This window comes from Calypte anna, chromosome Z (genome assembly GCF_003957555.1).
Source record: "Calypte anna isolate BGI_N300 chromosome Z, bCalAnn1_v1.p, whole genome shotgun sequence".
Lineage (NCBI taxonomy): Eukaryota > Metazoa > Chordata > Aves > Apodiformes > Trochilidae > Calypte > Calypte anna.
Window position 1 is genome coordinate 30472933 of NC_044274.1, and position 21493 is coordinate 30494425.

At 36.7% G+C, this 21493-nt stretch overlaps 1 protein-coding gene across 6 annotated transcripts in view; it reads left to right on the top strand.

The window, feature by feature from the left end:
• The window catches only part of AUH (AU RNA binding methylglutaconyl-CoA hydratase), a 105576-nt gene extending 84771 nt beyond the window's left edge, over window positions 1-20805 (top strand). The window contains exons 7-11 of one of the 6 annotated variants that reach the window (XR_003988719.1): window positions 9204-9391; window positions 11043-11093; window positions 12848-12895; window positions 14733-14815; window positions 20507-20805. Coding sequence is in view for 4 of the 6 variants with exons in the window: in XM_030467733.1 (XP_030323593.1) it covers window positions 9204-9391; window positions 11043-11093; window positions 12848-12895; window positions 13744-13821 (365 nt within the window). In the remaining 2 variants the exon portion in view is untranslated. Of the gene's footprint in view, window positions 1-9203; window positions 9392-11042; window positions 11094-11646; window positions 11679-12847; window positions 12896-13743; window positions 17787-20506 lie in introns of those variants that run through there. The other 5 variants (XR_003988720.1, XM_030467733.1, XM_030467734.1 and 2 more) reach the window with 5 other exon arrangements.
• Window positions 20806-21493: the final 688 nt, after the last annotated feature.

Here is a 21493-nt window from a genome sequence, read left to right on the forward strand (position 1 = left end):
ATTACACAGAATAATGAAACATTTTTTTATTCTGGCAGAATTTAGGTAGTCTTAAGATTTTTTTTCAAGGTGTTTCTAGAAAGGATCAAGCTAAAGGAAGCCTTCATTTGCCCTGCTTCTTGTAAATACCAGTGACGATCTTACTGCAAAAATAATAAATTCAGGAGGCTTTGCACAGAGTCACTGGAACTGCTTCCAATTGCAACATCTCTTTCCAGGCTCCCTGCAGCTGCAGGCTTATTCTCTACACTCAGTAACCTTGTGGATTTTCCTTAATGAAGTTCCTTCTTCCATATCCTGTCTTCCTTTATGTGTGCCTTGAGCATCAGGCTATAATTGTATTTCATACTTGCAGAAAATGTCTCTTTATTCTTTGAGAGAGAAGTAGTGTCTCTTTCCTATTCATCACATTTGCTTTGAACCACATTGCTCACTTACTAGGGGAGCTAAATGATCTTAACATGGATCTGGGGGATCATGACTATATTTTAGTCTAATAAGCAGGGATAGATAGTCTGTGGGGTTTTGAACCAACACACTGAGCTCACAGTGTTACACCTAGCCCTCTGTCCTGTTATTGAACCAGTAAAGGCTATTACTGGTTGACCAGCCATGGGGATTATCAGTGCAAACAATTAAAATGCTTTTCAAGGATACTCCATATGTACAATGCAAAGTAGCATATAATATCACCACTGTATTACTGTTCTCATTTTTATTGATTGTATTTTCTTTTTTATCAGCTGAAACAACGGGGTTCTTTTGCCACAAACTATCGCTGGTATGATATAGTACACGGCTTGAGTACAACCAGCAGACTGGAGAAGGAAGGATAAATTTGATGTTGAGTTTATAAGACATTTTAGGTGGAGATAGGACTGTATTAAAAACATTGGAAGTTCAATTCATTGACTGAACTAAATTATCAATCTAAATCCCATGGTAAAACAAAAAATGTCTTGTTCCAGTTTTAAATACAATTTTTTGTTTCACCAGAAAGGGAATGCAAAAATCCTCCAAGGAAACGGAAATACATGAACAATCATGAATATCAACCAGATAAGAGAGACTTAGATAGCAGTGTGGATTGTCTCAAATAGTATTTAGGTTTTATATCATTAAAAGCATAGTGTATTCCATTGGATAGCTCCACAGATCACCTACAGCCCCTAAGTTACATGTGTGTGGTAAAACACAGCCTTGGTTTCTGAGAGGGTAAACAATGGAAGTGTGATAAAAGGGTTCAATTTCTGAGCTCTTGCAGTGTTCCACTTGCAAAAGAGGGAAATGTTTAAAACCAGGGGTTGCTGTGGAGAGGCTTTGCCATTTCTTAGGGTGAAAACAATCTCAGTTCTTAAATTCTAGAGAGATGGGGAATTCTGCTAAAAAGTATGCATTTTTTTCTGAGGGAGGGGAAGAGAAGGGGGGAGAAGAAGGGGAGAGAAGATGGAAAAGAAGGGAAGGGAAGGGAAGGGAAGGGAAGGGAAGGGAAGGGAAAGGGAAGGGAAGGAAGGGAAGGGAGGGAAGGGAAGGGAAAGGGAAGGGAAGGGAAGGAGGAAGGGAAGGGAAGGGAAGGGAAGGGAAGGGAAGGGAAGGGAAGGGGAAGGGAAGGGAAGGGAAGGGAAGGGAAGGGAAGGGAAGGGAAGAAGGAAGGGGAAGGGAAGGGAGGAAGGAAAGGGAAGGGGAAAGGGGAAAGGGGAAGGGGAAGGGGAAGGGAAGGGGAAGGGGAAGGGGGAAGGGGAGGGAAGGGGAAGGGAAAGGAAAGGGAAAGGGAAGGGAAAGGGAAAGGGAAGGAAGGGAAAGGGAAAGGGAAAGGAGGGAAAGGGAAGGGAAAGGGAGGGGAAAGGGAAGGGGAAGGGAAGAAAGGAAGGAAGGAAGGAAGGAAGGAAGAAGGAAGGAAGGAGGAAGGAAGGGAAGGAAGGAAGGAAGGAAGGAAGGAAGGAAGGAAGGAAGGAAGGAAGGAAGGAAGGAAGGAAGGAAGGAAGGAAGGAAAATTATTTTTTTCTGTATTTCACTTCTCTTAAGTAATTATGGTAGTTTTTCTTACATCTGTCTATTTCATCCTGATTTTTATATGAATTGAATTTTAGCCTATAATTGTCAATCTTAACCAGTAAGAACATGGACTATAAAATTACGTATTTAAAATACAAGTTAAACGGAAGGTTTTACCTAATATTACTCATAAAGTCCACATGATTTGTAAAGTATGATCGTACACAGCAACACTTGTCTAAGCCTCCTACCTGCTGTTACAGCTGACTAATGACATCATGTACGTGTGGGTGTAACTCTGAAACTGGAAGAAGCCTTCTTGGGCAATTATTTTACCTCTGTAGGAAGATGAGTTATGTTTTAATGTATATATGTACTTCTGAATTGCATTAAAGGTAGCTTCCATCACTGCATTTCTAAACAACAATAAGACCAATTTCTTATCTGGAGTAGTAGGAAAGTATGTGGCCTTACTGAATATCTGTGTCTACTCACGCTTGTTGTATTTTTTCATGTTCACGTAAAAGTTAATAAGTAAGTTAATGGCCTTAGGCACTTATCTTTCTTTCCTTAATTTAATTAAAAAAAATACATATAAGGCAGAAAAGATTGTCAGTGCATTGCTAATACCTTGAGTCCTGGGAGTCCATGGGTGGTAGTGCAGATCTGTGCTTCTCATGCAGTGCTTAGCCTGACAGTGAAGTCCACGCAGGTGGTTCTGCCTCACTTCTGAAGAAAATGTAGGATAAGTTCCATGCACCAGATGCAGATCCCTTTTGAAGTGCACCCCAATTTGTAAAAATGAGGTTCTAGATAAATTGTTTGGTTCCATTCATTTCACATATGCAGCTGCCTGCTGGGAAATCATCTCTCTTTCTCAATCAAGAAAAGGAGTCCTTATTTTTAAAATAAATTTGGTTTTCTATGTTACTCAATGATTTCATCTTTCTGCACAGAAGCTGTGATAATTTAACTGATAGTGAATTTTGAAAATGTATTAGCACTTTCTCTCATGCATCATAATTGTTCATACATCTTCAAGCAAGTACTATGTTTTTCTGATTCAGGCTGCCACCTTCAAGCCACCCACACATGGTGGTTTGGTATATTCTAGGTGTTTTTCAGACATGTTTTTAAATAAACAAGGCTACAGATGCAGGTTAATAAAACATATTATGAAAATTAAGGACTGATCTGCAAATTATGTTGGCAGTTGTGGACCTGGAATTTGCCACTGCTGGACAGGCCTAGGCAGCAGGTCATCCTACTTCTTCAGCCTCAGGAAGAGTTTGTCTGATGTTCCTGCAGTGCTTTCTGCACTGTGACTGGCAAACAAGATTTCTATGAATGCTTTTGGCAGCCTACTGCAAAATCTTTCTCAGAAAACTCTTCTCAGTCATCACAGACACCGGGGCAATCTCTGAGTCAGCCTCAGACCACTGTCTCAGGCTTTGCTCCAGTCTTCTTCCAAACAATGACGTACATGCCAGACAGGAGAGCAGCATCCCCTACCACCTGCATACCATCAGTACTTTCTTCACCTTGCAGAGATTATGGATTATTTGTTTTCTTCTATACCACATTTTCACCTAGTCTCTTGCTATGTTGTTTGTCTTACCTTGTCTCAGCTCTTTTCAATTGTTAGTAGGCTATCCAGTCTGTGCTGGTGAAGGGCTCTTTGTGTTTCCTTCTGTTAAAGGATTTTGGATGTCTGAGTTCATTAAGATATATACTTGATTCAAGGTTAGTTAAAGGATGTAAAACTTTGCAGGATGAAGGCCTAGTCTGGGAAATAATCTTTTGGAAACTTGGTGTTAAATATTTTCATTGTAGGGTGTTCAGACTTCTGGAGCGTTTAGTGTTCTGAAAACTGCTTAATTCAGTAGTTTGGATTAGAGGTACTTTAAAAGTGGAAAATAAACTTGTTGCACAGACTTTAAATATTACTTATATGACTGAAAACTATTAAAATAGTAATTTTATCCATGCTAGTCTATTTTACGGGCTCACATTGTTAAAGATACAGTGTTATGAAAAGCAGGTGTTTGTCTTCCATATTTCTCTGAATTTCAATGGAAATGAAAAAAATCTACACCTTGCAGCTTCCTGCAAAAGAATCACAAGGATACTGTGGAGCCATTTCTTGACTGACTTGAATTAATTAGAGAGTTTGTGGTTGACAGGCTTTGTATTCACTATGGATTATTAATAGACATTAGAAATGCACAGTAGTCTTTAAAAAAAGAAACTTAGAAACCTGTCAAGAAAATCAAACTTGATTCTGACAAAGTCCATGGTAGAAAGGATAGGATAGAAAGACTCATTTTCATTTGACCTAATAAACAAGATTTTTACTGAATTAAAGTTTGGATTTCTTTTTTTCAGAACAGCATTTTTTCCAATATTTTTTGGCAGAACCATTAGCTAAGATAAATTACTGATTGTAGATATTCTTTGCCAGAATGATGAATCTATTTCCAGTAAGCTAGTTGCTTCATCTTGTTGGATATACTCTTGGGAATCTATCACGCAATTCCCTTAATCCAAACCAGTTGTGTACAGATATTGAGTTGCTGATGAATTGCTGTCAGTAAATAAATATTCATACAAAATCAGCTATTTGTTAAATTTAAAAAAACTAGTGTTTAACAATCTTTGTACTTGAACTTAGCATTCTTTTATTTACAGCCTTTTAAAATTAAATAGAGTGTCATCTAAAACAACTGTTTACAGTTATTACAGCACTGAATTTTTATACTGTCTTAGATAAGAATGCATTTACATTGCAACTGTATGTTAAATACTTTTATCAGCACAGTGAATAATACCATATCATTAGTCCTTGAAATAATATGTCATTAAATTTGCGAAGATGAATCAACTGTTCTTCTAGCAACTTGTACTCTACGTTTAGATTAAATGCCTTAGTTAAGTAATGTCTTTGAAGACTGGGTGTTACTTCCTTTAGCTCTGATTCTAGTTGGCAAGCATCATATGTTCTCTGTTTATAACCAAAACAGAACATCTATCTGCAGATAACTCTATTTTTCTTCATAAATGAATGTAATGCTGGTGTGTTGGGTATACATTGGTGTGGTGTTTCCACTTGATTAATTGAGTCTTACTGCTTTTATATGTGCATGTGTTTTATTCCTACTACTGAAAATATATGATTGATGCACTGAACTGTTGTCTTCTGTTCTGTAAGTATTAATCAAAGAGTATACTCCTGTTTAAAGGCTTTGCAGGGTAGGAGGCAGCCAAGCAACATTGATTATAGACTGCTTTTATCTAAGTCATTATTGTGTAGGGCATTAGTAGGAAAACTATTTTCTCTAACTGGTTAAGAATAATACCTAAACGGACAAAATAAACTGTTTCATGCTTAAAGATCCATTGTTTGGTCAAAGTTATGAGATAATGTCACTCAACTAAATTTTGCTTTCAACATGTTCTGCTAAAAGCAGTAATAGAAAAGAGAAGACAGTCAAGGAAGAGGAGATACTTCAGAAAAAAATACTAGGCATAACAAGCAAGGAAGAAGCAGAAGATGTGAATTTGGTCAATTCAGTCTCAAATGGTTTCAGGTCCTAGATTTGGATGAACAATTTTCTTTAATCAAATGCCAAACTACATCCATTAGTATTCCAATTCTACATTCCATCAGGATGGTAAAAGGGATAATTTATCACTACACTAGAATCAGGCTAGGTACTTGCTAAGTCCTTATGTACACTTAAAAATGTGTAAGGAGAGACCTCAGTTATAGTGTGACAGCTTTTTTGGGTGAGAAATTAAAAGACCCTTTCAGCATTTAAAATCAAAAAGTCAGTACATGTTTGTTAGTGCTGATGGTGTGGTACAGCTGAATATCAGAATCAGAGAATTTCCTGAATACACAGCTCACATTTTTGTGACATCTATTGATACAAAATTTGACAGCTACAATTTCAGCATTCTCTGTGAATCCCACCAGTGAGGCTAGTAGTAAGGCTTAGGCTTCAGGTTTTGTAGTAGCTTACAAGGGTGTTCTAGTCTTGTATCACCCCTTGTCACTTGCATTAAAATATCCCTGAGTGGAGGCTTTCTCTATGTTGTTAGCAATATTTTCCCATAGTATAGTCACTGGCCTAGCTGTACAGCTTGCAGATTTAGTAGAATTTATTGAACAGGAGTTGCTCTTCTGTTATATTTACCTTGACCATTTGGACAGTTTTTCTAAAGACATCTCAGAGTGGTAGGACCACAGAGAATGCCACATTATTTGTACTTACTGGTGTTGTGTTTTGACACATTTTATTATAACTGTTACGAGCAAGTAAGCAATTTTTTTTTAATTCCTTCAGTTTCAGCCCAGAAAATATGTTTTTTTATACATCAAGATTTTGCAATATTCTAGAAATATATAGTGCACCAATTCCACAAAACTCCTTCATTTTTATATGATGTAGTGTGCTCAAAGACACGTCTGTTTTAATGCAGTAGTACTGAAGCTTGTTATTCATAAAAACAAATTGTTGAAAAGCTGGATCATTGAAGTGCAAAACATTTATTGTGTTTCCAGTCAGTGTAAGAATCTCAGACATGTATATGAAGTATTTTAAGGCAACATCAGTAAGAGACCTGAATGGCTTTAACAAAAAATACTCAGTTCATCATTATCTAGTGGAAATTAAACTTTTTTATATTAAATGAACATACTCTTATCCAGTCTTATATCACCTTCCTTTGAACCTATAAATATTTCTCCTGCATACATACATATATTTATAGAATATTTTAGCATGTTCTTGCAGAAATAGCTATTTCAGAAGAGATTTTTACTTAGAGATTATCAACATAAATTGAGTATTTTTTTCAGGTCCACATCAAAGTGGTAGAGGTTGTATATTTTCAAATACTTTCTCTTGGACAAAGGCCATTTCCTCAGTTTTCGTTCATGCAAACATCTGCTTCTGTCATCTGAATATACTTCTTCAGTTTGTATTATGATTAATGCCACATTCTCATTGTTTGTCAGTTCTGGAAAGTTAGTTATTAGTCCAGCTAAGCAATCTTCATCTGTCTGGTTCATGTAGTTCATAGAATCATAGAAAGTTAGGGGTCAGAAGGGACCTCAAAAGATCACCACTACAACCCCCTGCCAAAGCAGGGTCACCTATATCAGGTCACACAGGAACTCATCCAGGTGGGCTTTGAACATCTCCAGGGAAGGAGACTCAACAACCTCCCTGGACAGCCTGTTCCAGTGCTCTGTCACCCTCACAGTGAAAAAATTCTTCCTAATATTTATACAGAACCACCTGTGCTCCAGTTTATAACCATTGCCCCTTGTCCTGTTGTTAGTCACCCCTGAGAAAAGCTTCAGTCCATCCTCCTGGCACTCACCCCTCACATATTTATAAACTTTAATGAGGTCACCCCTCATTCTCTTCTCCAAGCTGAACAGACCCAGCTCCCTCAGCCTTTCCTCATGTGGGAGATGTTCCACTCCATTCATCATCTTGGTCACTCTGTGCTGGACTCATTCAAGCAGTTCCTGTTCCTTCTGGAACAGAGGGGCCCAGAACTGGACACAATATTCCAGATGTGGCCTCTCCAGGGCAGAGTAGATGGGGAGAGGAACCTCTCTCAACCTACTAGTCACCCCCCTTCTAATGCACCCCAGGATGCCATTGGCCTTCTTGGCCACCAGGACGCATTGCTGGCTCATGGTCATCCTTCCATCCACCAGCACCCCCAGGTCCCTTTCCCCTATGCTGCTCTCCAGCAGCTCAGTCCCCAACCTATACTGGTACCTGGGGTTGTTCTTTCCCAGATGCAAGACTACACTTGCCCTTGTTGTAATTCATTAAATTTCTCCCTGCCCAACTCTCCAGTCTGTCCAGGTCCCTCTGAATGGCAGCACAGCCCTCTGGGGTGTCAGCCACTCCACCCAGTTTTGTGTCATCAGCAAACTTGCTGTTAGTGCACTCTATTCTTGCATCCAGGTCATCAAAAAATAGATTGAACAGTAGTGGTCCCAGTACTGACCTATGAGGGACTCCACTAGAAACAGACTTCCAACAAGACTCCATCCCATTGACTACATCTCTCTGGCTTCTATCCTTCAACCATCTCCTGATTCACCTCACTGCCCAATCATCCAGGCTACACTTCTTCAGTTTAGCTTCAAGGATTCTGTGGGAGATGGTGTCAGATACCTTACAGAAATCAAGATAGACCATGTCTACTACTCTGCCATCATCCATCCACCTACTTACATCCTCACAGGAGGCTGTCAGGTTAGTCAGACATGACTTATCCTTCCTGATAAGCCTCTTGTCCTTGATGTGCCTGGAGACAGCACCAAGAATGAGTTGTTCCATCACTTTTCCAGGGATGGTGGTGAGGCTGACCAGTCTGTAGTTACCTGGGTCCTCTTTCTTGCCCTTCTTGAAGACTGGAGTGTCATTTGCTTTCCTCCAGTCCTCAGGTACCTCTCCTGTTCCCAACAACTTGCCGAAGATGAATATAAATTAAGGTGGTTACTGCTTAGTGGCCTGAAAATGCTGCTCTGACAAAGGAGTTTTTAACTTCTTAAGAAGAGCTAACTCAAATTAGGTGCCTTTCTCTGCTGATCCACACTTGTCGTTCACTAATTTTTATAATCAAGCCTTAAGATTTCAAAAATAGCACAGAGGAAAGAACATAAAATACTATCGCTTTTTAAAAGCATGTCTGGTGGTATTAGTTTTGTATAAATCTTTATTGTCCATAACATATGCAAATGAACTACAGTCTTGTTATGTATTCTTTTTTAGTATATGTGTACATATATACATATATAATGTTTCAGTTGTGCTGATTAATAGCATAAAAAATATAGGTGTTAAAAAGAAGCAGTCTTTGTATATGGCAACTATTGGCAAATTGTTTTCTTTCAGCTTTTTTCTTCTATAAATAAGATAACTTGTATGCAATTGAACAGAATCTATTAGTGTTACCTCTTCATTTACTTACATGTCTTTCTGAGAAACAGCAGTTTATTTCATATGAGGTGTAGTTTTAAAACTGAAGAAGGCATTTAGGAATTCTTTGGATCATGTTTTTTGTTTGTTTATGGCATTAAAAATGCATATATTTGAACTGAACAAAGCATCATCTACTTTTGTGATATAAGTTGATGGAAGACTAATACTTGTATTTTTTCTTTTTCCAAACTTTAGGGGGGACACAGAGATTACCCCGCACAATTGGAGTGTCTTTGGCAAAAGAACTAATCTTCTCTGCACGTATTGTAGATGGTGAGGAAGCAAAATCAATAGGATTGATTAGCCATGTGGTAGAACAGAACGAAGCAGGGGATGCTGCATACAGAAGAGCATTAGCTCTAGCAAAAGAATTTTTACCTCAGGTAAAAAATTATTTTGCTTTTATTTTTTACGAAGCATTTAAACTGAAAAAGAACCAGCTGTATTAAGAAAAATAGTTCTGTATTAAAAAGCCATTCCAGTTACAGGGAGAGCAATCAGAAGGTTTCTCTCATGTATTTTGTGATGCTGTTTGGTAATTATTTCACAGTGATGCCAAAAAAACTGTCAATCTTTGTATCGTCATCATATGCTCTGTGTTCATACTGTGTAATTTGGCTTTCAAGTTTCAAACATAAAATAGTGCAAGAGTTGTTTTTTTTTTTTAATAAAGCAGTACTCTCAGTAGGTTATTTTCTTGCTGTTGAACACTTCAGAAGAGAGGCAAAAAGGTCCATATGAAAGTGTATGTACCTCAGTGTACTTCCTGTTTTGAAAATATGAAACTTAGTTTGAGTATTAAAGCAAAACCCACTTACTAGTGGAAAATTTCCTTTCTGTCATTTGTGTCTAAGCTTGATGAAAGAATCACTCATGATAAGTGACATCCTATCTTTCTTTCATTAAGAAAAGTGAAATAGGATTTTCTGAGTTCCTTTATTTTAGAACTTGAAAATTTTATTAAGAAAAATGTGACCATTACTGGAGTCCTTGTGCCTGCTAATTATTACCTGTTCTGCTGCTATAGATTGCAAGCTGTTGGTTCAGAGCAGGCTTTTGAGTTTGGAGCTTTTGATAAACCTGCTTTTCAAGTGAAGTGTTTTGGGTAGGAAATTCATAGGACACAGAGGAAGAAAATAATTAGTAAACCATTCTATTGGATCACAAATGTAGAACTAAAGTTTCTCATTTAAAATCAGAAGTTACAAGTCACATACAGCATTTAACTTCAGTTGTGTCTTGAATACCCTCATAGAAGGACCAACATGAAAAAATAAAGTAAAAATTTTAGCATACAGTGATTCTGAAAGGTTGATTTATATTTGCAACTTCTCATTGAAACTAGCTCAAAAGCATTTTGCTTTTCTCAAAGGGACAGGCCATGTCTCTAAAGCAATGTTTCAACGTTCAGACGCTGGTGCTGATAGATGGGCACAGGACTGAAATATTCTCAAAGATGTCTCACTGTCCTGCAGCACATTGGAGAAAGAGGTTGAAAAACACTCTGCTTGCTAGGAACCTCAGTCACTAGTGGAGTAATGTCACTACTTGACCAGCATAGGCTTTCCAGTAGACTATTTTAAGTTTGAAGCTACATCAATTAATTTTTTTTAGTTATCACATGTTTTCACCTGTCCCCATTTTCTGATAACAGAGACATAAGTCTGGCCTTGGAAACACCTCTAATAGTGTCTCTTAAGTTGGCCATTCTGAGCCTTGTTTTTTAGGGAATTGAGCAAGCTTGACAAAGTGGACATGTTCAGCACCTTTGAAACATAAACCAAACACACTGCTTTAATTAAGTTCTTCCGAAAACAGTGTGCTTTCACTTTTCCTCAGTATTGAAACTTACTGGTTTGGAAGCAAGTGTCTAGTATAGTGATGTGATTTAGTATATTTGACATATTTACAATAAATCTAATAGAAATCCAAAGTCTAGATGGTCCTGATATAAGATCATTGATGTACAGACTCTTCACTGGATAATGTTGTTGATGTTGATGATATGTAAATAAGGTTTTTCTTTCATTGTAGGGACCAGTAGCAATGAGAGTTGCGAAACTTGCCATCAATCAGGGAATGGAGGTAAGGATCTGTACTTTTCATAAAACTAACCAAAAGTCAGACTGGCAGCAGATGTACTGTGTTGATTTTTTTTCTAGAACTGTTTTTAATTTCTCGGACTGCAGTCTTTCAAAATCCAAAGTTTGATTAAATCTTCAGAGATTAAATGCAATTTTGTATGCCTCAGACTTCCAGGACTAGACTTCATGGTGATTTTCATAACAAGGCTTAGTAACCTTATGACTGTCAGGGAGTAGTGCACTCTACTTATTATTAATACTAGAAAGTAAATATAAACTACTAGGAAAAAGTTGTATTTCAAATGCTAGGTGGAAAAAAACCTCAGTCTTATTCTTTCAGGTCTGTAAGTGCTCTCAGTGTTTAGTAGCTAATAAAGGTTGAAAGGCATGTTGTTTGTTTTTCATAGTTTCATAGAGGCTGATGTTAAAATTGTATCTGTAGTCTGACTTTATATTTGATTCTGATTGATGTGACTTCTGGAACACTGTTGACCTAGCTTTAAACAATGTTAAAATCCAGCCCTAAACATGTCTGGACATGTGTTTTACTTCAGACCTGACAATCATCTCAGTGAGCTCAACAGGACTATTCATATTTAAAGTTAAGCACATGCATAAGGTCTGCACCAGGACAGCTTATAGCTCAAAATGGGACAAGGAAAAGGGGATCAAACCACATGCAACATCTGAATTCAGGAAGACAAATTTCTATATGGTATTTTTTCCTTAAAGTCTCAGAAGCAGACAGGTATGTAATTGAGTTGAACTAAGTGTACCGCCACTAAGTTTTGGTCTGAGAACTGAACTCAGATGCTGTTGTGCAGAGTATGTTTGTAAAGTTTCCACAGCAAGTAATTAGGGAATTCAAGATCTGTTGCAGTGCTACCCAAGATTCGAAATACCAAAAGCTATACTATGTACCTGTCAAGTATAGTGGACTGACTCAGAAAGTCAAAGTTATATTTATAGACCTAAGGAACTTATGGTTACAAGGACCATCTAATTCAAACTTCAGACCCCAAGACAAGATCTACTGTATCAAAAACAATCAAGCCAAATGGTCAAATGGTTTGTTGTTACAAACCTTTCATGCCAGAGATTTCACATCCTCCTTTGATAATCTGCTCTATAGTTTATTTTCCCTTGACAAATTGCTTGTGATGCATGGCCACAGTCTTCAGTGGCCATGTGAAGAGCTGGTAAATGCTGCAGCTGTTCAGACCAGCTTCAAAAAAAACCTCCATGTTTTTAGTTTTTAAGGGTGATGCAAGAAGGCCATTGGCCTCTTTTAAATTTCAAATCTCTTTGAACATGAATTTATGTTTAATTTGGTGCATGGCATCATGTTCATATATGAAATTTTGAAGATAACTAGTTTCAGAATAGTTCTTAGGTAATCATGAAGTAAACTAAGTAATTTCTCCTATTGTAAATGAAATTATTACAATTGTGCAAGTAGCTCATGGTTTTTAGTCATGGTAGTAGTCATGGGTTTTTTAGTAGTGAAGAGTATACATTGTTTTGACAGTGTATCACATTCTAGTTGTTTTCACCAAATAAGGAAACAGTTAGAGAAATACTAACCAGTTTCACCACATGGCAGTGGAGCATTTCTATGTTAAAGTAAATTAGAACTTCAGTAAAGTATTTTATATGTGGCATATCAAAACACAGCATTTAAGTTAGCTGTCAAGTAATATTATATAATAAATAGGCAAATATACACTTTTTAAAAACTTCATATTTTTTCCTCAGGTCGACTTGGTGACAGGTTTAGCAATTGAAGAAGCTTGTTACGCTCAGGTATGTAGCTGTGATTAAATGGAAAAACGCAGAAAACAGGTTTTGTTGGTGCATGTTATAAAACATGCAGAATTTGAACTGGAAGTTCCTCTGTGATTTTTTTCTAGACATGTATTGGCATTGTATTTAGACCTTCATTCTGCTTGCTCTGTATTTGTAAGTTACTTAAAGAAGAAGATGTAGTTTAGGACAAAAAAATGTGCCTGACAAAATTTTTAGAGTGGAGGTAGTGAAGACATACACCAGACATACCTCGCCAGTGATACACTGGGTTGCATGTAGTCCAAGAACTGCTTTACTTTTGCTTTTTTTTTTTTTTTTTTTTTTTTTGGTTTAACATGAAAAAACATGAAAAGGCTTTTCACTGCCACATGCCACTAATGGCATGTGTGCTAATCACCAGAAGATTGAGACAAACCTTTTTGACAGCAAAACATAGGAATGATGTAAATGAGTTTGTATGTTCTTTGACTTCAAGACAGGTTTTTGATTGTCTAAAGAGAAGCATCAGCATTAGATGCTTATTGCTCTGATTAATAATGTACACCCCAAAAACCCAACAAAACAACACATCAAAAACATAAAAACAAAGCCTAAGGAATTTCTCACAGTCATCTGTTGGAGCACAATTACTCCTTCTCTCCCAAATAATTTCTCAGCCTTGTATTGTGCCTTTGAAATGCCTGGTATTTTCCTATATCTGACTAGGCATTTTAGGTTTTGGGGTTTTTTTCTGTTATATTATATGTTGCATATTGGATGCATAAAAGAATTAGGATTTGTATGAAAATATTTTCCTTAGTATTATTTTTAGTATGAATAAGGAATTGTTACTCTGCTCATTGCAGACTATTCCAACAAAAGATAGAATTGAAGGTCTTCTTGCATTTAAGGAGAAGAGACCACCTCGCTACAAGGGAGAATAAAAGAAGCTGATGCCTTTAATATACAGGGGATAAAAGTACTGCTGTGAGGAACATTAAGTTGTACTTTGCATACTCATCTGGAATATCACAGCCATGAAAGTAAAAGCAAATCATACTGATGTTACAACATTTTGAATGTGTCCATCCATACTTGTACTGGGTCCAAATAGAAATATGTTTCAAATCATGCTTGTTACGATTTCTGAAGATTTAACTGTGTATTTATTGTCAAGGCCATAGGCTCATGAAGGACTTAAAAATTTCATATGTGTGAAACATGACATTCCACAATTGAAAATGCTCTGTAAATTCTTCATATAGACAAAACTTGTATGTGGTGTTAAGTATAAATCTGCTGTATCATTTTATCAAAGCAAAAGTTACTACTGACCACCAAAATAAGAAATTGTACAACATAGGTATTAAAATTACTCTGTATATCAGTAAAAAGTATATTTGAGTATTCTACCCAAATATGTACATTATTAATAAAGCTAAGAGAAAATAAAAGGACTGTAGTTTGTAAAATGCTACGCTTCATTTATCTGACATACACTATTCTAAATAAAATGAAATCAGCTTTAGCATATAATGGCATCCTTTTGATTAAGTCATTGCCATTACATTCACTTAGTTGTGTTAAATGAAGAAATTTTCAAGAGTAGCCTGTAATGATTCATGCTTGTAAGTTAAACATGGAGTTGTTTTGAATTCTTCCAACATATTATCTGAACAACACTGTTGTGAAGGAACTTTATTTCACATCCTGCACTCGTTTTAAATGTTTGATGATTGCAATGAAGAATGTGGGGTAGGGTTGCGACTAATGCACTGTTAAAGAAACTAGAATTTTCTTAAGCTTTAGAACATTTGTTTTACAGTTCCTGACAATCTATATTTATATACAACAGGGATGATTTTGAAGTGTTCTTTGTTCTGTGGCAACCTCAGTGTTCTTTTCATACACTGAGAGAGAAATCCAATAGATTATAAGGTGAGAAAACTTGTGACTCATACGGTATGTTTGCTGTGGATATGCCATATAACCTGGAAATAACCTCTTTAAAAACTTGTTAACTTGTCTGAAAATAAACATAGCTTAGCAGTCAGAGGTGTCTTTTCACATGAAACCAAATTTTTTTGTTATAATTTGTAGGGTTTTTTTGTTTTATTTGGTTAGCACTGGCTCACAAAATTTGTGCATGCTCTGCTTTTTCTGCAGCATTAACTGTGGTCATTGTCCATATCCATATCATTTAAATTCATATTGAGACATATAATTACATGTTAATTGATAATAACTAGTAGGGCATACACTTTGTTGACTGGTAAACTTGCTGAGTCAAGCATTTCATCCACAATCATATTCAAATACAGTGCCAGTGCTTGTTTTGATAGTTATATAAAGACTAGGGGGTCATTTTATGATGTTTTTGAAATGCCAACATATCATTTTCATTTTTACTGAGTAGGAATGATTATGCTAATAGTAGAAAAAATATTAAGTCTATGCTGATGGGTTTCTGTTTCATAACTTTGATAAACAGTCTGGTTACCGAGCTGCCTCTTTTTCTAACAAGCACTGATTAAGTAGCTTCTGTGAATGTGTATTTTAAAAAATCTAGTAACTTCAAATACTATGAACGTAAGATGGTGTAGATTTGTGCCTTTAACCAACATTCATATCCATGCTCTTCTAGGACTGCTTTTAACCAACTGCATTCAGGATCACAAAAATCAAGATGAGTCATGTGCAGCTGTTTCATATCTTCCTCGTTGTTCTTTGATACATTTAGCTGTTAACAGATTTGTTGAACAGAACAAAAAACAACAGGTCTTCCCAGCGCAGGAGAGAACACAGTATCATGCTCCTTGGAATCTGGTTTTGGTAGACTTGCAGAATAAAGGAAGGTGTTTGGTGCTAGGGTCACTTTGCATACCAAAACCAATTCATAGATGCAAAGTGAAAAGAGTAATTAAAGCACCTTAATTTATCATCAACTTAATTTTTACTTCATTGCTTTTTCCATAGATGCAAATCCCTGAATAGGTGTCTTCTGAGATCAGAGAGAGGATTTATTTACAAACTTAAAAAATATAATTGAAAATTATTGGTGTTTTGTGGTGCACATTGAACAAAATCTGTTTTCATGTGTCATTGTAGGATTTTGGCTTTGTTCTTGCACCTAATGACACTGCTGAAAAACCATAGGACTTGTCGTTGTCTAGTGAGGCTGATACAGTCAGTGTTCACAAAGCATGACAGTAATCATAGAAGATGTATTTATTTTAAGATACTGTTTTTCTTCACACTTCTGGTAAGACAATTGTCTCAAGAAATGGGAAAAAGAAGAATAATTGCACACATATAAACGGAAAGGGGAATTCTGTTCAGGTAAAGGTAATGAAATTCCTCTTGTGTGTTTTGAAGTATTACAAAGACTAGTTTTTCTGTTCATACCTGTTTGTTCTGTTTATTTTCTATTGGCTTTTGTTTTCTCTGAGTCTGGATCTCAGACATTAAGGTGCAGGGAACACTTAGAAATTTGTATGGATTGTTTTCACTTTGATAACGTTGATATTTTATAAGCAAAGTTAGGAAAGTTTTTTAAATTTTCCCAAGGGTAATGATCATGAAATGATCATGCTATCATCAAAGATTACATAGCATAACTTTTTTATCATAGATTTAAATCATGTTCAGTTTCAGCCTTGGGGCAGAATTGAATAGAAGTTTCCTCATGTGTTCAGAATAGAGTGTGTTTGTGCAATGCATTCATTATGCATTGTATCTGTGTGTTTACTGACACATCATATCCCTGCGTATGTGTATGCATATGTCTGCTTATAAATAAAGTTCTTCAGACTCTCAGAGAAGACTAACCCCACTCAGGATGTGATTGTGCTGTTTTACTCCAAGAACTGGTTTCTGCAAGAGCATTACCAGCAAAGACCTTGAACCCCACAAAGCATTTACCATAACTGCTACAAGTACACATGAGTACAGTGTGTAAGTTCTGTAACACAGGAATTCTGCCAGAGAAGCAGCAGACATGGAGCAAGGAGAGGCACATATATTACCATGTGTTGATCACATCTGATAGTTCAAGGCTAGAGTAAATGTTGCAGTAGTTGAAGTGAGTTCTATGTTTCAACAGAGGTGTGGCATCCAGATAGCACATTCCTCCTAGTTCTGTATTATCGTTTGCTTCTGCAGTTTGGACAGGCCTACTGCAATCATGAGCAGCTCATTAATCAACAACTGTCGTAGATTGTAAGATCAGCCTCCACCTCTCTTAAATAAGTCTAGCTTAGATTTAATCTTCAAATTTTATCTAGTAGATAATTATTCCAAGGACACTCATTCACATGGGAAGAAATATGAAGTATGTTAAAAGAATTTATTACAGGGGGTGTGAGCAGTCTGTGTCAATGCTAAGTCCTGTTTTACTACTTGAGTTCAAAATAGTACATTAACCCTCTAAGGCATAGTCTGTACATGTATGTTAATAAACACTTCAAAGTTCTGGCTAGTGACTATTGGTCTTTGATGGTAATTTCAGAAGCATATGCTAATAAAACTTTTGTAACATTAAAGAGATGAGAATGTGTTGCTGTTTTCTTGTGGCACATTATAACTACTTTAGAAGAACAGGAAAAGTTCATTTGTTTTTTTAGTAACTTATACAGTAAGTTGCTGCTTCTTTATTCTAGCAACTGCTAATTGACTTAATTTTTCCTTAAGTATAAGGGACTTACGATACTGTGATACTGTGTTTGGCTCCATTCTTTCTAGCATGTTAGAAAATCTGATGCTAGTTATACAGATTCTTTTAAAATGTATCTTTTTCATACAGCTTAGAAAGACAAAGTTTGAAATTTTAATTTTAAGGATAGAATTATGGAGGTTGCATTTTAATTACATATAAATTATATATATAAGTAATAAATCTGTATGTTTATGCCAAAAAATGTCTGACTCTGCTTTTGTGTAATAAGTCTGCATTGCTGGGACTGTTCTCTTCAAAGCTGGTCTGCAGCTGACCTGTTTTTGTAATTGTATGCAAGTATCCCCAGCTATTTGCCACTCAGGGTTCAATCTGTGATTCATATTGTCCTGTAGTTGTCATCTTCTGATGAGCCTCTTCTTCGAGGTAATGATGCAAGGAGGAGAGAGACAAGGATGTGATTCATATTGTCCTGTAGTTGTCATCTTCTGATGAGCCTCTTCTTCGAGGTAATGATGCAAGGAGGAGAGAGACAAGGAGCACACTTCTAAAAAGCAGTGGTTCTAGGAGTACCTGGTTTGTAGGCTGTGTTCAGGCTGCATGTTTAAGTCAGAGTTCCCTTCAGCACAGTCATTTCTAATATCTTTATGATTAGCTCCACAAAGTGGATTTTTCTGTGTTGGTTGGTTACATTACCTGAGTATTCTACCACAGTTATGAGTAGAGCTCACAACAGCCAAACATGATTCCTAAATACAAAAGAAGGTAGGAGCACAAAAATGGTGTAATGAGAAGTGTTCTGCCTAAGTTAACAGCTCATAAGTGGCCATATGGACATGTTATTTTTTCCACTTTGTGTGGAACAGAATTCCTTTCTTCATTTTGGATTCTTAAACTTTTCTACAAATCACTAATTAAAAAAAACAAAACAAACAAACAAAAAAACCTTAAAGGTTATTCTGCAGCCCCTGTGTCTGTCTAATTGCTCTCTGGTTCAAGGGTTCATGGAACACCAGAGCAACCCAGTTTCTGCTCTCTGCACCTGAACTGAACCTTCCTACAGGAGTGACCTGGTCACTGGATGCTTTCAGTTACTCCCGTTGAAACTTTCCCACTCTAATTATATAGTCAATAAATTAGTTTATTGAGATGTAGATACAATACTAGAATCATAGAGGTTCTGGTCACCTGAGTGCTTGCATAGATGTAGTCTTAAATGTGTCAGTTTGTGAGTGCTTTACCCTTTAGTATTATTAGTTAAGCTTGAAAATACTTCCTTAAAGTAAGCAAGGGATATCAGAAATCACTTTAGTCACTGGTGACGTATTGTAGATTCCATGATGGAACTGAATTGCTGTTAACAAATGGTAATACTTAACGTAGCCTGGCTACCTCTTTCTGTACCAGCTCCCCAAAGTAGTTAAGCTTTCATCAGCGGAAAGAAACCCTAGCAAATTAAGGAGGAGGTGGTGTAGGAGCTGCAGTGGCAAAACTATGCTCCCAGGATAGTAGGCTGTTCTAAAGCAGTCATATGAAGCTGGTTATTCCAGCTCTGCAGCCCAATTCTGCCAAAAGAGAAGCACAAATTAGCAGTGTGCAGGACAAACTTTTGCTTATGCTGTGTGTGCATATGCATAATATGTAAAGTGTGTATGTCTGTATGTCTATTCTACTTCCAGCACATAAATTTATAGTTGTTCATAGGAGCTTTTAAAACATTGTTTTCGTTGCTAAAATAGCTCATTAAAACCACATCTCCACAGGTATATGCTTTTAGAGTTAAAAATTTTTTCTCCTATACATGTTTTTGTATTTTGTATAATTACAGCACACTTATCTGAAGTATTTCACAAGTATGCTTTTGGGTAATACTGGTAGGAAATTAAGTAATAGCTGCTTACCAGCACTATTGCACAAGAGCGTAAAATGTTAATGTGATGTTCAGAGATCTGATGTACCAAACATACTTTTGGCTGCTTTGTTCCCGTGACCTTTATGCTCTCTGGATAATACAGCAGCCCTGTAATGATGCACATGTTTTCCTTTACACAAATGCCAGTAACCTCTTGAGTAGGGCACTTGATTCCGGTTTTGATTGGTGGTGCCTATAATGGACAGTGGTAGTGTAGCCAAGCCAAATTGGCCGTCTTTGCTCTTTACAGTGCCAGAAACTTCAAAGCTTCTTCCTTTTAGAACTCTAATGTAACACAAGTTCGTTTTTCTTCATATCATCAAACTTAATTATTAGCAATAAGCAACTGCTGGCAGGAACGGCGCATCACATGGTTCCCTTTCTGCTTTAGAAAAGGTCAGCATACGGCATAAACACTTCGCTGTATTATGCAGCCTTGTACTCTGATCACAAAACACATGCTTCAGAAAGCATTATGCAATGCTATACTCACTGATTAATAACTGCTTGCACAAGAAGTTTTTCATTACCCTGAATGCTAGCATCCTGGGAATGATTAACTTTGTGACATAACTCTCATCACGTAAAATGGAAGATTCAAATATAGCCTCAAAATAACATGTTTCAGAAATAACTGAACATTTTCCTGCTTAGTACTGTGTACAGTACATGATTAACAACTACTTTAAATCTTCAGAATTAAATAGAAAAGCCTTCTTGTGAGAACTGAAAACAAGATTTATTTTTAGTATTCAAAGTTTTACCCAAGATGAATTTTTGCACAGAGCAGCATCTCATTCGCAATGTTTTCCCTCTGCTTGTGTAAGTTTGAATTTCCTGAGAAAAATCTGTGCCAACTATTTTTAGTGTTCAGCCAGTGCGTTAAACAGAACAAGTAAAATCTAGTCCTTTTATAGACCAGCAACTGCGTGTTTGTGAAGTGACTCAGTCCATTGTGCTCAGTATGATAGTGCATACAGTTGTGTGCTTAAATCAGCATGGTTATAGCAGAGTAAATTCTCAATTATTGACCTTTTTTTTCCAGGCAAGAGTAAGAAAGCAAAATGTTCCAAATGAAGCAGCTTGAGAACTAACAGTTTGAACATTGCCATGTATTCACATTTATTCTTGTATCACAGATACACATTAAGGATATACAAAAGAGGAAAAGCTTATAAAACAAGATGTGCCTCACTGTATTCCTCTACATATGAAGATTGATCCTTGTCTTTAAACAACTGTCTATGTTTCAACAGCTTTCTTAAGGATAAAGTTGGTTTGCCTGTTTGGAAGTTCCTGATCAGTTTGCACGAGAAACTTAAACTTCTACTTACTAGTTTGCCTGTAAATATCAGACTGAAAAAAAATTATACCTGCTTTTTGAGTCTCTCCTGTAAACAGTCCTGCTCATGAGCAGTCACATTAAATAAAGATACTTAAAGTCCTTATAATAGGGGCAGTCATTTAAAATGTCCCTGTGTTAGTGCATGTGTGCCATTTCGTCAGAAATAATCTGTACTGAGAGCAACTGAAGAAAGTAAACATTGACCTTCATTATCTTCTTTAATTTTTGCCTTTTCCTGCATTCCAACCTACACAAGCAGTAGCAAAGGCTAAAGAAAATGGGCTCTGAGTAAGCATTAGCTACCAGCATGCCCTCATTCTAGCTGAGGGCTCTTATTCTGGCTTAGCCTACGTGCAGAGCCAGCTAGTCTTTCAGCTGTGATGACGAAATGCCGTGCATTTCTTCCTGGAATAGTACACAGATAAGAGGCGATTTGCTGTGCTGAAGTTTCAGATGAACTCCACTAAGGGTTTCAAAACTCTCTGTCACAATTATGTCAGGTTTCTTTAGCAACCAATTCATTTCAGACACTTCTAAGAGAGAAAGGGAAGAGATGTTAGTGTGTTTTCCCTTGTGGTTTCACTGATTAAATGTTACAGGATATGACAGGATAGTTTATACATGACCTGAATTTATTAATTTTAAGTAAAACTAGTGGTTTCTCTCATAAATTCACATCTGTAGTCC